The sequence below is a fragment of the Hippoglossus hippoglossus genome, chromosome 17, assembly GCF_009819705.1.
Source record: "Hippoglossus hippoglossus isolate fHipHip1 chromosome 17, fHipHip1.pri, whole genome shotgun sequence".
Lineage (NCBI taxonomy): Eukaryota > Metazoa > Chordata > Actinopteri > Pleuronectiformes > Pleuronectidae > Hippoglossus > Hippoglossus hippoglossus.
In genome coordinates, this window is record NC_047167.1 from 5,954,785 (window position 1) to 5,969,844 (window position 15,060).

Sequence of the window (15,060 nt, forward strand, 5' to 3'; positions counted from 1 at the left end):
GTTGAGGGCCAAACCTACTCACTGTATGTAAACAATATTCTCCAAAATGTACACTTAAAACTGTATTATAATTTTGTCTCACCACCCATTAGCTTCTGATCTTAAATGATGAGTTTCTAGATAAAATCATTCTGGAAGGGGTTGAATATTGTGCATTCGTTGCTTTTTCTCTCCTAATCTCACTGTGGAGGACTTCTGTGAATAAAACTTCATTTATTAATATTTCATTCAAAATCTGAGAGTTTGTGTGGTTAATTGCTTTTATTCTTAATAACTAACTCAGTAGTGGATCTAGAATTTCCCTTAATCAGTGGCCCTAAAGGGGCCGCTAGTAATTGATTCAAAAGCCACACATCATTGATTAGATTTTGAAAATTGTTCAGGCCAGGGGGGGGGCACTGGACCCTGGATCCCTGAACTGAGAGTTACTTGTTTATAAATAAGTATCTTATGTTTGTTTTAAAAAGGTATCCTGTAGAGTTTCTCACAGCTTCAAGCACAATGCAGCATATTTAAGATGTTGGTCCCACACACAGACTCACATACAAATGTGGTGTAAGTAATTCCAGATTTAAAATATTCAAAATAAAATCCGTACTGCAAATGTTTTACGAGAAAGAAATATCTTTTTCCCCTTTATTAAAATTCAAGGGCAACCAGAATGTTTCTCTTTAGTTTTTCTACTTGTCTCTTGGAATCTGTCGCATATGAGAGCAACGTTTGTGTGCGGGCCCTTGCATCCCACTACCGCCACCATTAAACCATTTCTGTGGGAAACACTGCAGAGAAAGTAAAAAAAAAACATTTCTGCATCCATCCTCTTATTTGGATCCGCAACAGAATACATATTTTTAGGTGACCAACACTGAATATTAACAACTTGTTGAGGTTGTTTGCGAGGAATTCCACAAGACACCTTTAGAATTGCGAAACCAAGTTTTAAGGGGTTTTAATGATCAATATATTTAGTCTCATGCATTTCAAATGATAATAAACCTGTTTAACTTGGTAAAGACTCTTTCCATGTAATTCCCCTTCGATGGCTACCACTTACTCTAATGCATGTTATCAATATTTAATCACATTATCTTGAATTGGTACATTAAACTTTGCAGATGAGCACGTGACTAAGTGTCCTCTTTTGACCTTGTTTATCTATCTGCCATTTGTGTCATGAGAAATGTTGATCAATACTTCGAGCATGATTTTCTTCTTCACATCTGGACAGAAGTTTGACTTAGTTGATTAATGAATAAGTTTAACAATTTGATTCAAACAGATAAAACTTTATTCTGAAAACACTTTAAGGGGAAACGTAAGACGAGGACACTTATTGGTGGTCAGCATCTGGCAAGAAGATTTATAAGTGAGGAAGATAAAACAGATAGTTACTATGCGCATGTCTTTGCAGTACAGCTTGGTGAACCAGGTGTTGTATGCAATGGCTGCCACGATCACTGCCAAGTCCCTGGAATAAATACAGACACACAAACACACACACACACACACACACACACACATGCATTAGAGATAAAAATTCAAATCTTTAAATTAGCAAACGCCATCTGCTCAGAACCATTTGATGTCATTGATCCATAAATTCATATTATCGCAGGCCAAACTTTTTCTTTGCTCCCCGTTTGGTAAAAAAAAAAGCAGTTCATCACGGTGACAAGGAGAACGCTACGGGCAGGGCTGCTTTCTAAAAGATGACTGATGCTGCAGCCCTGCTGAGGAGGAGAAGCGAGGAATGAGGGGGAAAAAATGAGAGAAAGAGAGAGATGTGAAGATCGATGGCTGGGTCAGTGGATTATTCAATAAAGCCACAGTCTGATCCCGGCTGCAGACCTCAAATACTGCTACATCCACTGGTACATAAACAGGCACAGAGCCCACAGACAACTGTTTGTGTGCGTTTGTGAGCTACAAGCAAAAAGTGAGAGAAAGAAAAGAGAGTGAGAGTTTCAGAATCCTCCAAGGTCCAACTACAGCCACACTGCCGCCACACCTGCAATACATCATCAGACAAACAAGCAGAGGCACACAGAGAGAGAGAGAGAGAGAGAGAGAGAGAGAGAGATAAGGGGCTCAGAGACAGGGAATAAGACCAGGGAGAGGAAGAAAGAAAGAGAAGGGTAGAGAGAGACAGAGGAGGAAATATAGCATGAAGGAGGAAGAAAGAGTGTAATCTAGCCAGGGAGGGTCCTGTTGCCACTAACGGCAGTAGCCAAACCATTACACTGTATCTCAGAGGAGTAAAATGACTACAGGCTGTGTTCCTTTTTCATTACCATGCCAGCCATCAGACCAGTCTATACTGAGAGAGAGTGTGTGTGTGTGCGTGTGTGGGTGTAGGCAGATGATGCACACGTCAAAATTCATCATCAGCACTGTTGATTCCAGTTTTGACAGCAGGACATGTAATTGACCTCTATGATGTCTCACTCAGTCATGTGTGTTGGTGTTTATGCGTCGTCTTGTACTCATACATGAGGACACACCAGCGCAGCAGGTCAATCTGGTGCTGTTTACTTCTTCACACGGATCAGTTCAGGTTTCAGACTTGGGTGTAATGGGATTAGGACTGTGTAATTAAAGGAAAATGGCAGAGGTTGAATATAATAGATGGTTTTCAGTACAGCTACAACATCTTGTTACTGTGTATTATTATGTAAGACCAGACAAGAACAAATTAAAAGTACAATGTGCACAAAGATCCTATTTTACATTCTTGCACAGTGCACTCATTTAAAATGCATGTAGCGAATGCACTAAGGGTTGCTAAATTGTGCAAATTTTAAGCAATTGTTTGCCATTTAGGGAAATAAGCTCATTTGTTTTCTTGCAGAGTTAGATACGTTGATTTATACTAGTATGCAACTACAATTAGCAGCCAGTTAGCCAGTGAAAAACACTGTTAACATGGAAAACATCTAAATCTGCCTATATAGGTCTGAATTCCCACTCATTAAGACACACAAAGTGTAAAAAAGACTTGAGGTGAAGTAAATGAAAAAGTGTCAAACTACTTCTTTTATTGATAAATACAAGGTTCCTCTGAGAGTGCACCGATGTCCTTTCTCGCCATGTCATCACAGTGTTTCCCATCAGTAATCTAGACTGGCGGCCCGCCATTTTGTCTTTTTGCGGTTTAATAAGCAATAAACCAGTTTTTTTACACTTCTCATAATAACATAAGATATTTCTTCACCTTGTTGTTTTGCTCCATTGCTGCATTGTATAGTTGTGTGCAGCACTATTTACTGAGCACTCGTTTAATGATTTAGTGAACGGTAGGTGGTTGTTATGTCTTTTGGAAAAAGCCAAATTACCCGCCCTCATTTCCAGTCTTTATGCTAAGCAAAGCTAAGAAGCTCCAGCTACATAGTTTATTTATGAGTGGCATCAACCCTCTCATCAAGCTCTCAGCAGGAATACGCATTTCCAAAGTGTCAAGTTACTCCTTTAAATTCACATTATTATTTATACCCGTGCATATGTTTGTGTGCAGCCCAGCATTAATGTCACAAAGATTGTGATTGTGTGACACACATTTGCCTATGCACCTAATGTGCAACACGCAGAACCACATGAGCATGTCCGTTTTGTATCATTATGGACCATGCAACCCGTCATGCACAGTAAAACTTAACTTTATTTTGATCTTTAACCTAAAAAGGAAAAAAAAAAAGATAAAGACCTTCTAGAAAACCCAAACTACTCCAATATTTATTACAGCCCACATTTACAACATAAAACCAGTGATGATCTTGATATTCTTAGACCTCAGCAGGAACGGGGGCCAAGATAAGAGTCTGTCCTGAGGTGCTACTGGAGAAAAGGTCACGGGGGTCATTCAATTCAAAGTCTCCCTGGGAGCATGAATGTGCTCCGAGCGGTTGATGGCAACAGGCCTGTTAGATTATGAGATGTCTCGTAGGCAAAGCTCAGGCAAGGTCATGAAGCGTGCACAATAAACAGGGTTCAGCCTCTGGGGAGAATGACCATGCTCAGTATATTTCGAGGCACTTTGCCTGTTTGATTTTCACATTTCCTATGAACAAATGAAATCGCTTCTTGTATCAATAGACAGAAGGTTAGCAGGGGTCATCAAAACATTGTTTTGGGGTTTTTTTACCCTGTGGGGACAATTAATATTTATAGCACTATCCTGGCCACAGAAAAGGCACATTTTGGCCTAATTGTTGGTACTTGAGTAAAGGTTAGAGGGGGCGGTAAATTTAATTGAAAATCATCCTCTGAAGAAATAAATATTAATAGACATTTCAAAGCTATCTGAACGCTGGCAGGATGAACCGACCATTTTCACCAATTGGATTTTGAAGCTAAAAATTGTGCTGTGTTGTACAGAATCTTAACAGAGAATGACTCAGGCGCTGTAACACTGACAGGTGAGTTGGATAGTAGCACTGAGCTGTGGAGCTGCTTCTGCTCCAGTAACAAAAACAACAACAAAATTAACCAGAGTTGGAGAAAAGTTGTAGACTGCATCCAGACTAGTGTGTGCGTGCGTGTGTGTGTGTGTGTGCGTGCGTGCGCTCAAAATCAAGATATGCACCAAGAACCTCTTAGGGCAGTGAGGCAAAACAATATCTCTCTCACTTACAAACAGAAATGTACAATTCACACACATTCACACACATTGTACTTCTATCTTAGGGAGGACACTATTTGGCATTATACAGTCCCTAGCATATGACCCTAACCTTAACCATCAAAACTAAATGCCTAAACCTTTCTTTAACCTAAAACTAACAAAAATCTAAACTTAACCCAAACCTAAACCTAAAGCTCACCTTAATGATATATGTTAGTTGGGGCTTTTTGTCTTTTTTGTCTCCACAAGATGATTAATACCTGGCAAACACATACACACATGTCTCTCTATAGTTGTGAGGACACTCAATAACATTATGCATTCCCTAGCCCCTTACCCTAACCACCACAACTAAATGCCTAACCCTAACCCTTTAACCTTACTCTAACCCTTTATCCTTACTCTAACCTAAACCTAAATCTAACCCTACCCTAAAATCAAGTCTTAACCCTCAAAAAGCCTAAATAATTTGTGAGGACCATCCAAAATGTCCTCACAATGATGTGATAACTATATATAGACATGCCCCCCCCCCCCCCCCCCCCACACACACACACACCTTACTGTATTAAAATTCAGCCTGCAGTGACCAAACAGAACAGGAAGAGTGTGCATTTCTATGTGTGTTTGTGTGAGAGAGAGAGAGGGGATTTAGAAAGAAAGAACGAGGGAAGTGAAAAGAGGAGAAAATACAGGAAGTGGAAAAACAAGAGGATTAGACAGGGACAGAGGAAAAAAAGGTGTCCGCTTTCGGTTAGGAGGGATGAGGCCAGACGGTGTCTGGACGGACAGCAGTCAGCAGAAAAAAAAGCACCATCCTGTCACTGGATGTAACGCTAGATGGGATCAATCAGGGGAAGATGGAGGGCGAGGAAATGTGGAGGGTCACGGAGGGGAGGAAGAGAGTAATGCACCACAAGCAGCCTCTCGCACACAATCGTGGAAATGACCCATTCATAGATAGTTTCTTTGGTCAGAACCACATTTCCTTGATTGATTTCCTGCATCGCTCCGATTTTTGTAACTCTTTTGTCAAGTCTTTGCTTCCTCTGTTAATTTGGATTTGATACAACCGCTCTAGAAAAGCAGGGAGAATCTTTAGCATTGGGCCGTGGGCTCAGTGGAACAATATGTTAAAGGAAGCGCCTAAAAAAACTGAATAAGCAGACAGCCTACACTGCACAGCCGTTCACTTCATCACACACCATATAAAATAATGCAGGAAAAACAACAGTGATGCAGTGATTTTGGCTCTCAATAACAAATGTATTAATATATTCATGAGTTGCTGCTGCAATCACGCTTCTATGAATGGCTTTTTGATTTAGCAGCATCGCAAAGCTTGGCTTCTGCGATGACACGTGCATTTTGTAAGTGTGGATGTATCCTTCCAGTATTGTTTTTGTTGTTGCACAGAAAAGTAGAAAGAGTCCATAGAACTCAAAACAAAAAGACAAGTAAGCTGGGCTGAATTCTCCATTTGCATGTCAGCTGTCAAATCTTTTTATGATCGGCAGCGTTCGAGCGACACACTCTTCCTCAATATGTCTGCGTAGGGAAACAGGGGACTTTAGAAGGGAGGTAGAGGAGTAGACATATGGCATCTTACAGCTGTTTCCGAGCCCTGGATTCGTTCTCTGACAAGCACATCATTCTCCTTCTCTATGATCTTCTCAAACTTCTAACAGCACCGAACAGAGGCAAGAGGACAGAAAGGGAGCCAGAGAGAGAATAAAAGACTAACACACTCAACATTTACCAAGGGACGGTCTTGTTAGACAAATAGCCAGACTAATGTCAGATAAGGCAGCTCAGGCTGACAGCTGATGAGACATGGCATCGTCGGGGGGAAAACAGTTTTGCAAAACAGAATGAAGAGGAAGCATCGTCCAAAAGCTAACTGCAGTCAGGAAGTATTAGCACAGTGATGCATTTTTATTGTTTCGGGTCTGTATTTCAGCACCGTGGATTTCAATGAAATAAGCAAGGTGTTTATTTTCAACCTCAGTTAAAATCATGAAGATTTCAGTCGTGGTTTGTTGGCAACACCTGCATGATTATTGGAGGAGAACTGCAAATTGATTTTAGTGATACAGAGTTCCATTGAATATGACATGTGCAGCAACCACTGGGGGCAGCAAATATGCTCCGAAGTAACTTCTCTGTCAGAAATGCAATACAAGAGCAACTCATGCACAAGACACCCAGACAAAGAGAGGATTGTGGGAAGGAACTGCACCACACATTGTTTTAACCAGTGCAGTACCAGTACGGAACCTTCCTGTTTGGAATGGGTTGTTGTTATCTCCTGTGTTAATGCTCCGGAACTACTTTAGAATTGTTTCTTGCCATTAGTGAGTCCTCCTCAAACAGTTCTACTATATACTGTCACTTTTTTTATTGTGTCTGTCAGATGTTGTGTCGTGTGAAGTCTTTGATACATGGTGAATTTAGAAAACTATGTGTTCATCTAACCTGGTTTATACAATGAAGATTTTATAGTAAATGTTTTTAATGAAATGAAACTGAATTTGCTTTATTACTATTTACATGTGTGGCTTTTATACGAGTTCGAATGATATGTCGGCTATTTCTGAGGTCCATTAAGAAATCTACAAAATCTTCAGATCCAATTTCAGAACTTTTCATAATAAAAGCTTTGTAATTCAGCTCAGTATAAAGCCTTACAGCGACAACACAAATGAGGAGGTTTTCTGAATGTTCTCGCCATGATGGATATCATCAGCACCTGTGAATGTCTGTGTCAGTCCGATATGGTGGAATAAAAATTATCAAATTATCAAAATTATCTGGAGGCAATTTTCACTTGATGTTCGACCCAGTTGCCGACAGCTGCAGTAGTTTATCAGGGGACGCAGGAGAAGACATGTTCAACTCGGTCCACAGACTGAACATAGAGCATGTCCAAAATCGCACCAATCTTGGCACTGCACTTTTTGCAATACACATGCCAAGTGTGAAGCCGATAAGACGAATTCTTCGCAAGATATGCGTTACATACAGACAGATGTGGGTAAATAAATTAGGCCAAAGAAAAGTCAGTAATATTCTAAAACTCAGTGCTAAAGAATTCATGGCCAACAGGGCTCCAGAGTGCGACCAAACATTTGTGTAGTGCGACTAAAGATTTTCCTTGGTCACATTGATGCGCCAAACATGTAGCCGGTGTGTCTCTGTATTTTAGCGAATCTCGTTGCTTCCTCATCTCATCTGCAAAGTTTACACTTACCCCGCCCCCACTCACACACACAGACACACGCAGAGATGAGAGGTGCTGAACGAGGCGGTGTATGTCGAACAGTGAAGACAAAAAGTCTAAATACTTTACAATAATAATTTCTGGAACAAAATATCATCCAACAAACATGTGTTATCATGACAGGCCTACCGTAATCATTTTAATAATGCACCAAGTTAGAGGTTTGCTTATTCAGTTTACAGCTTTAGTTCTCTGAGAATTTCTATCCAGGCAAAATTGGTATTGTACATGTAAATATCCTTAACTGAATCGGAATTTGGGAAAATCTGTGGCGCTACCCAGCCCTTGAGAAATAACCAATACATATGGGAACGGTCAAGAAAAGGTATAAAAGGTGTATTATTGCGGTGCCAAAAGGTGCAGTGAAAGATTTTGGGTGCACCTAAATTATGATCTGGTGCAACAAAATGAAAAAGTTGGTCTGGAGCCCTGGTTAGTTTACTGCAGCAATGTTTCATCTTTATTGTAGAAATATCACATATAGAAGTATTACATTCCCAGCGAATGCTCGTCATTAAGAATTATGGGGGTCGACATCTGTATTGGACCTTTCAGTTCTTTCAGTAACTACAGTAACAGGACAAAAGGCCCCTTAAACAAATGAAATACGGAGGATGACTGCATTGTAATTCTGGCAGAGCATGACAAAGGATCATGCCTGATGTCTGCTGATGTCTACGGGTTACAAATAGGCCAGACAGTAACAGAACTGACACATATCTCATATAATGAGTTTGTGTCCAATTACTCTCTGTCCCCTGAACGCCCCCTGGAGCTGATGTAAACAACCCCAAATTAACGCTGGAATTCATCACTTAACCCCTGCTGTCAACACTTCGTTTCAAATCCAATGTGCTGGAGAACAGAGTCAACACACACACACACACACACACACACACACACACACACACACACACACACACACACACACACACACACACACACACACACACACACACACACACACACACACACACACACACACACACACACACACACACACACAGTATAGCTGCAGTCTATGTTTGGCATGCGTTTATGTATCTCTCCAATCAGCGCATGTTGGTGTGTCGTAATGAGCCTGAGTGTAGTTAAGATGTCAGTAATCTGTGTCACCTGCTGTCAAGATGGCTGAAATCCAGTAAGTTGAACTCCCTGTTGTCCTGAGAGTGGTAGATGGTGTCAACATCCTGTAGTCGAGATGCAGGGAGGGAAAAAGAGAAGATGGGAGAGAAAACAATAAACAAAGAGTAACAGAAAGTTAGAGAAAGATTAAGGCACAGCAACATGAAAAAACATCCTAGCTTTCCACAAAAGATAAAAGAAGCTGAAGATCTAATGAAAACACAGAAACACGAGGAACAGAAGCGGCTTTAAATAGCTTTGTCCTCACCCATTGCACTTCTTCCTTGCAGCCAATCCCATTGTAGTCGCAAAGGGCTTCATAGGTCTCAGAAAAACCTCCTGGAAGAAGGAGAAACCGATGATAACAGATCAGAAATAAGGGATAGAATAGAGAAGGGCAGACGACATCTAACGAAGGGGTGAAGAGTGCGAAGCGGTGCAGGCCGAAGATGAAAGAGGAAGTCAGGGAGAGGAAGACAAAGATGGTCACCAGTGAGCGCGAGACAGAGATTAGCTGTAAATATTGAGGTGAGATGAAAGTATTGCACCATGAAAGAGCTCCGCCTGTAGATTAATAGGATTACGAGCAGAAAGGCAGTGCACCAGGCAACACTGGTCTTCTGACCCACTTAACGATGAGTCTCCAAAATGATTTGGCCTGAGTCAGTGAGGCGACGAATGGACGGCCTCTGAAGTGTGTGTATAGCTGCTTTCAGACACGCACTGAACTTCAGACATTTTTCCCGAAAAAGTTCTGGAGGGGTTGTACGTGAGAACGCAAATGTCAGAGTCAAAGATCAAGGATTCCAATATCTCAGGGTGAAAGTGGGGTGCCATACACACAGCAGGCGCCAATGAAGTTGTCAACTTAGAAAGACAACAAGATTTGAGAGCTAAGGGTCTACGCCGGCGTTGATGTGCTGCAAACAAAAACAGGGGAATTTTCGCGTCATGTCCTGCCTCCTGCATTTTCTAGCCGGAAGTACAATGTGTGTTGCCTGAAAGTCCTGGCAAACTCCAGAAATTGTTCAGACCTAATTTTCTGGACATTTTCCGGAGTTTCATGTCTCATGCATGTGGTCCACATGGAAAGGTAGCAGACTCACCACAGGTTTTCTGAGTGTCCAGTGACGATTCAGACGTTGGTGAAAACTTGTGGCTTCCGTCAGTCAGGTCTCCCTCGGCTCGACAAATAGGAGGACTGAAAGACAAGAGGTGAAAACAAGATGAGGGTTTACGACCATGCTAGCAGCCTCATGAATGTACTGTACTGTAGTAGTGCTTTGAGCTAAATGCTAACAGCAGTATCTCAATGTTTAAGAGGTATAGTAAGTCTACCATGTTCACCCGATCCTAGTGCCCAACATACTAATATTCTAAACAAGCACTAAAGTTCAAGTACTGCTGAGTGTAAATAGTCATAAGCACAGACTGTATAAAAAGATGGATTGTACATAAACATTTCTCCTCTTCCTTACATTGTACAAAAATGAAGCCAAAATATCCCAGATACGGGTGCCTCCATGTTGCACTGTGATGTCATTTGGAGCCAGAGTCAGCATAGTAGCGTGGAGGTATCAAGGTCCCGGGGATAAACGTGCTCCACCAATCACGAGTCAGTCTCAGCTGACAATCATGATGTTTTCCCCCGTTTTTACAGCAACAAATAACTAATTAAAACCAAACTTATCAGAAAAAAATCGCTCTTGAACAAACATCGGTGTGATAAGAACACACTTTTTAGTTTGGCCCACGTCCCATCCACTAAGATGGATGAGGAGGAGTTTATGACCTATAGTGCAGCAGCCAACAGAGGGCAGTCAAGATGATTTGGCTTCACTTTTGGGTAGCTTTCATATCATTAAAATTCATCCAAAGGGCATATTTCATGGTCATCGACTAGTTTTGTAGACATTGTTAATTAAAAACACAATTATCAACCTCATGGTGGCGCTACGGTTTTTTCAATCGCTAAATCCAAAAGTCCATCCTGCACACTTGTGGACTGAGTCCTCTGGGATTGTGTCCGTCAGGGTGCTGGACCACGAAGGGATGAAATGCACCATGAACTTATAAGACCTCATGTGTTACCATGGAGATGATTTGAAATTCATGACTGTAACTCATTAACAAATGTCCTTTTCTGAACATTATTGATATTGGCAGATCAGCCACATTGGAGATCACATATGGTCTGAATGTATAAAATCTTGCCTTTACCCTCATCTCAACATCCTCACTCAATAAATAAAAATCAGCCTTTTCCCCATTTAGTTTTGCAGATTAAAACAACTCAAATTATTTAGTTAGAACCCTTAACGACACCAATAGACAAATACAACAAAATGATTTGATTAATTATATCTGCACCCAAAGCAGCCTCTGGAAATCTGCACAAAATCTGCTTGGACTTGAGGAATTGTGGGTTTGGACAGTTGTCAGCACTCACAGACGTTGTGTGTGTTGTAGACTCAGGACATTTGAATTCAGCCAAAGCTGTGAGGTGCCTCCTGATAGGAATCACAGCAGATTTTAAGAGACAAGGAAGCGAGGGAAACAGGTTCACGCTGGAGTCGTCTCAAAACAACTAGAAATTAATGTAGCTTGGCCTGCAGATTTGGCCCACTAATCCACACATTCAGCTGTTGTAGCGGAGGCTGTGACACACAGCTTGTGGAGGCAATTAAGGGACTCGAAGTGGCAGAATGTAGTCGTTCTTAATAACAAGAATAATGTCTGAAACTAAAGAAAGCCAAACTAAAAAGTCCAAATGTGATGCCCAGCACCTTGAGACAGTGGTGGAGTTTAGCAATGACAACCTGAGAGTAGTGTAAAGTGAGATTTCCTTTTCATAAACTTTGAAATTAGGACATTTCATCTTAAGAGAGGACAGAAAGTAAGATCAGATTTATTTTTGTGGATATTTGTTTTGTAGAGTACGTTTTTTTTCAAAACTGATAATTTAATCACTGGTATTTACATACGATATTCCCTATATCTGTTGTATTCTTCTCATAAATTTAGATATGTAACTATATAATGTGGAACAGCATAAATGCATGTAGTTTAGGTGAGATTTAAGGTTGGTGGACTGATGTGATGTAAGATGTATTGTGTGTACTTTGGTTGTTGGAGTCTCCCACATTGTGGATTCGGACATTAAACGTGTATGGAGTTACACCACAAAATGTATAAAGATGGACGACATGACAGGTCCCAAAAAGGGAAGTCGAAACGTTCAGATCGCCCCTGGTGGTTGGCTGTATTATAGGTCATGAATTGTGCTTCCTCCATGTTAGTGGATTGGACATGGACCAAATTAAAGGGATAGTTAACAGAAAGTGCTACCGCAAGTAGCCATGCTAGCAGAAGTAGCGACGCCCACCCCACAAGTGCCCTTGGGCAAGAGTGTGCGGTTTTCCAGGGTGTCCGTGAAACGTGAATGTGCCTCTGAGGAGGATAACAGAGGACATTTAGGCTAAAAACACAGCGTAAATGGCACTTTTTCGAATTTTTTTTCTGTTGATTTTTACGTCTGAAGAAGCGGTCCCGGTTACTTCAATTGTATTGGATTTGGCTGTAACACTGTTACAGAAAAGTGTTTTTGGACTCAAACACACGACCCACCACTCCATCGACATAGTGGTGATTAGATAAGTAGTGAATTAAAATTGTTCGGTAAACTATCCCTTTAAACTATCAAAATACACGTCAAATATATTTTACCCAAAGATGGTATCTGTCATTTTAGGAAGTTCTTATCACACTATGAAAATGGGGTGAGACGTTTGATTGACAGATGAGACTGACTCAGGATCGGTCAAGCATGTGTTTCATTGTGACCTCTTAATGTTGGCTCCACAGCACAATCAAACTCTGCAAACTCTGGCTCCTAATGCGAAAGATGGCAATGTTCATATCCAGGATATTATGGCTTCATTTTTGGATAGTGGGAGACAGTGGAGACGTGTTTTCCATCATACAGTCTATGAGTTACAGACAAAACTGTCCCCGCACTCTTGTTTTGCCTATAGCTCTAACGTGAGTTTATAGGTAAGACCAGGAGAAAAGCCTGCCTTACAATATCTAAGGTCTGTAGAAGCTGTACAAGCTGTAGGGCACAATGATGGGAAAGAAGAGCAGCTGTTCCAAGTGGGAGGCCACGATGTTAGACTTTTAAAACCGCTGCACCAGAGTAAAATAATGGTATCAAAGTCATTAGGAAGTCTCCACTGGATTCCATGTATGTCTGTACAATTTTTTAAGGCAGTCCATCAAGCGGCTACGACAGATTCTTCACTCTGGAAAAAAGCAGTCACCCAACCAATGCATACACTGCCATCCCTAGAGCCACGCTGCTAGCCTGGCTGAGAATTTATCATTTCTCATTTCTCTTTATTTTCTTTTTAGGAGAGGCACTATCCTTGATGTTTGAGCGGTGTAATTAGAAAGACTCTGGTCCCGATTACAGGTTAGGAGGAAATGTGGATGGTAAATATTATGCTTTTCCTTCCCTAAGCGCTCAATGCTGTAGTGCCCTTGAGCAAGAAAACTCTGAACTCCCTGCTGCTCAAGTGGAGCTCTTCAGTACCCAAGAGACAACGCACTGATACAACAATGTTCCCAGGTGTGAGTGAGGAAATGAATAAAACCTTCCATTCCCTGCCAGCACTTACCCTGCGAGGTACTGTTATAAATACAAATTCTGTCTCAGACAACGGTGTTATAAAAAGCTGCCAAAACGTATTTCACTAACAAAGATTCAGAGTTTAAGTTAACTTATTCCAATAAAATTAAATTCATCTGCAGAGTTTTCTCAAAATCATACTTTTATCTTAAATAGGTGCAGTGCTAAATAAATGAGCATGTCACTGCACTATACATAAAGGGCTAGAGAAGACTGTATCTGCTGAGGAGTGCAGGGTTAGGGTTAGGGTTGGACCCTCTCTGACTCTGTGGTGGAATCAGCCATCCTCGTTTGACTGGTCTGCTGGGGCATCAGCATCTCGACTGCTGACAGGAAGAAGCTGGACAGCGGATTCAGAAGGTCGGCTCAGTCCTGAGATACCCCCCGACCCAGTGGAGGTGGTGGGAGCGAGGGAATAAGACCTATAGCTATCATCTCTGATGAAGAACCAGTCCCAACCCCTGCAGGACACCATCGCAGCACTGGGCAGCTCCTTCAGTGAGAGACTGATTAATCCAATATCTCTGAAAGAGAGTTATCTTAGGTCCCTGTAGACCACAGACACCTTTTATATCTAACTCAGATATTCAACAACTTAAAATTACCCAAACCCTTACCCCAGCCCCTCCCCTTACCCATGACTCCTAACACTGCCCTAACCTCCTAACCCTAGACCCTTAGCCATAACCTAACCCAATATCCTTAATCCTAAATCTAGAGCCTAACCTTAACCCTAACTCTACACAAACCAAATAATAATCTTCTATGTGTGCAATTTTAATATTATACGGCATATGTGCAATACTGTTACTCAGTATATATTTTGTATACATTGTAAATACCTCTATTATTATAGTTCCTTGTGTTAAAGTTATATTTATCACCTTATAGAGTAGCTAAACTGAGTCTGTAATTTATATCCCCTTTTTGTTGCTGCAAAAAATATGTGTATAATTTCCCTATAGTTGGACAAATAAAGGACTATTGTATCCTAATTTGTGGGAGACTTGTTTTTCAGGTACAGCTGAGAAAGTTAATGCGTAGAATGTGTTGAAATAGCTTGTGACTTTGCTTTAGTCGTAGATAAACACAACATAAACTGTCAAGGTTCCGTGGAAAGCAGTTTAAAGCCACTGCCGTTCGCTGCAGCAATTACAGACAAAGGCACACACTCAAACAAAAGCATCCAGTAAGCAGAAAAAGAATAAATTCTGACATCACAAAGTAAATACTGTGTTTGTACATAATGCTGTGCTGTACCTGCTTTGGCTTTTTGATGGGATTACACCGTTATACTGTCGCATTCAACACTTACCGTCCTTAATCCCATTTGTCAACGAATCACACACA

General features: G+C 41.1%; 1 protein-coding gene across 3 annotated transcripts in view; it reads right to left on the minus strand.

Annotated features, from left to right (window-relative positions):
• carmil3 (capping protein regulator and myosin 1 linker 3) overlaps window positions 1–15,060 on the minus strand; it is a 94,249-nt gene that overhangs the window by 58,942 nt on the left and 20,247 nt on the right. For all 3 annotated transcript variants that reach the window (XM_034614797.1, XM_034614798.1, XM_034614799.1), the window contains exons 6-9: window positions 10,130–10,224; window positions 9,292–9,362; window positions 9,015–9,088; window positions 1,393–1,468 (exon numbers count right to left, since the gene is read on the minus strand). In XM_034614797.1, coding sequence (XP_034470688.1) covers window positions 1,393–1,468; window positions 9,015–9,088; window positions 9,292–9,362; window positions 10,130–10,224 — 316 coding nt within the window. The remainder of the gene's footprint in view (window positions 1–1,392; window positions 1,469–9,014; window positions 9,089–9,291; window positions 9,363–10,129; window positions 10,225–15,060) is intronic.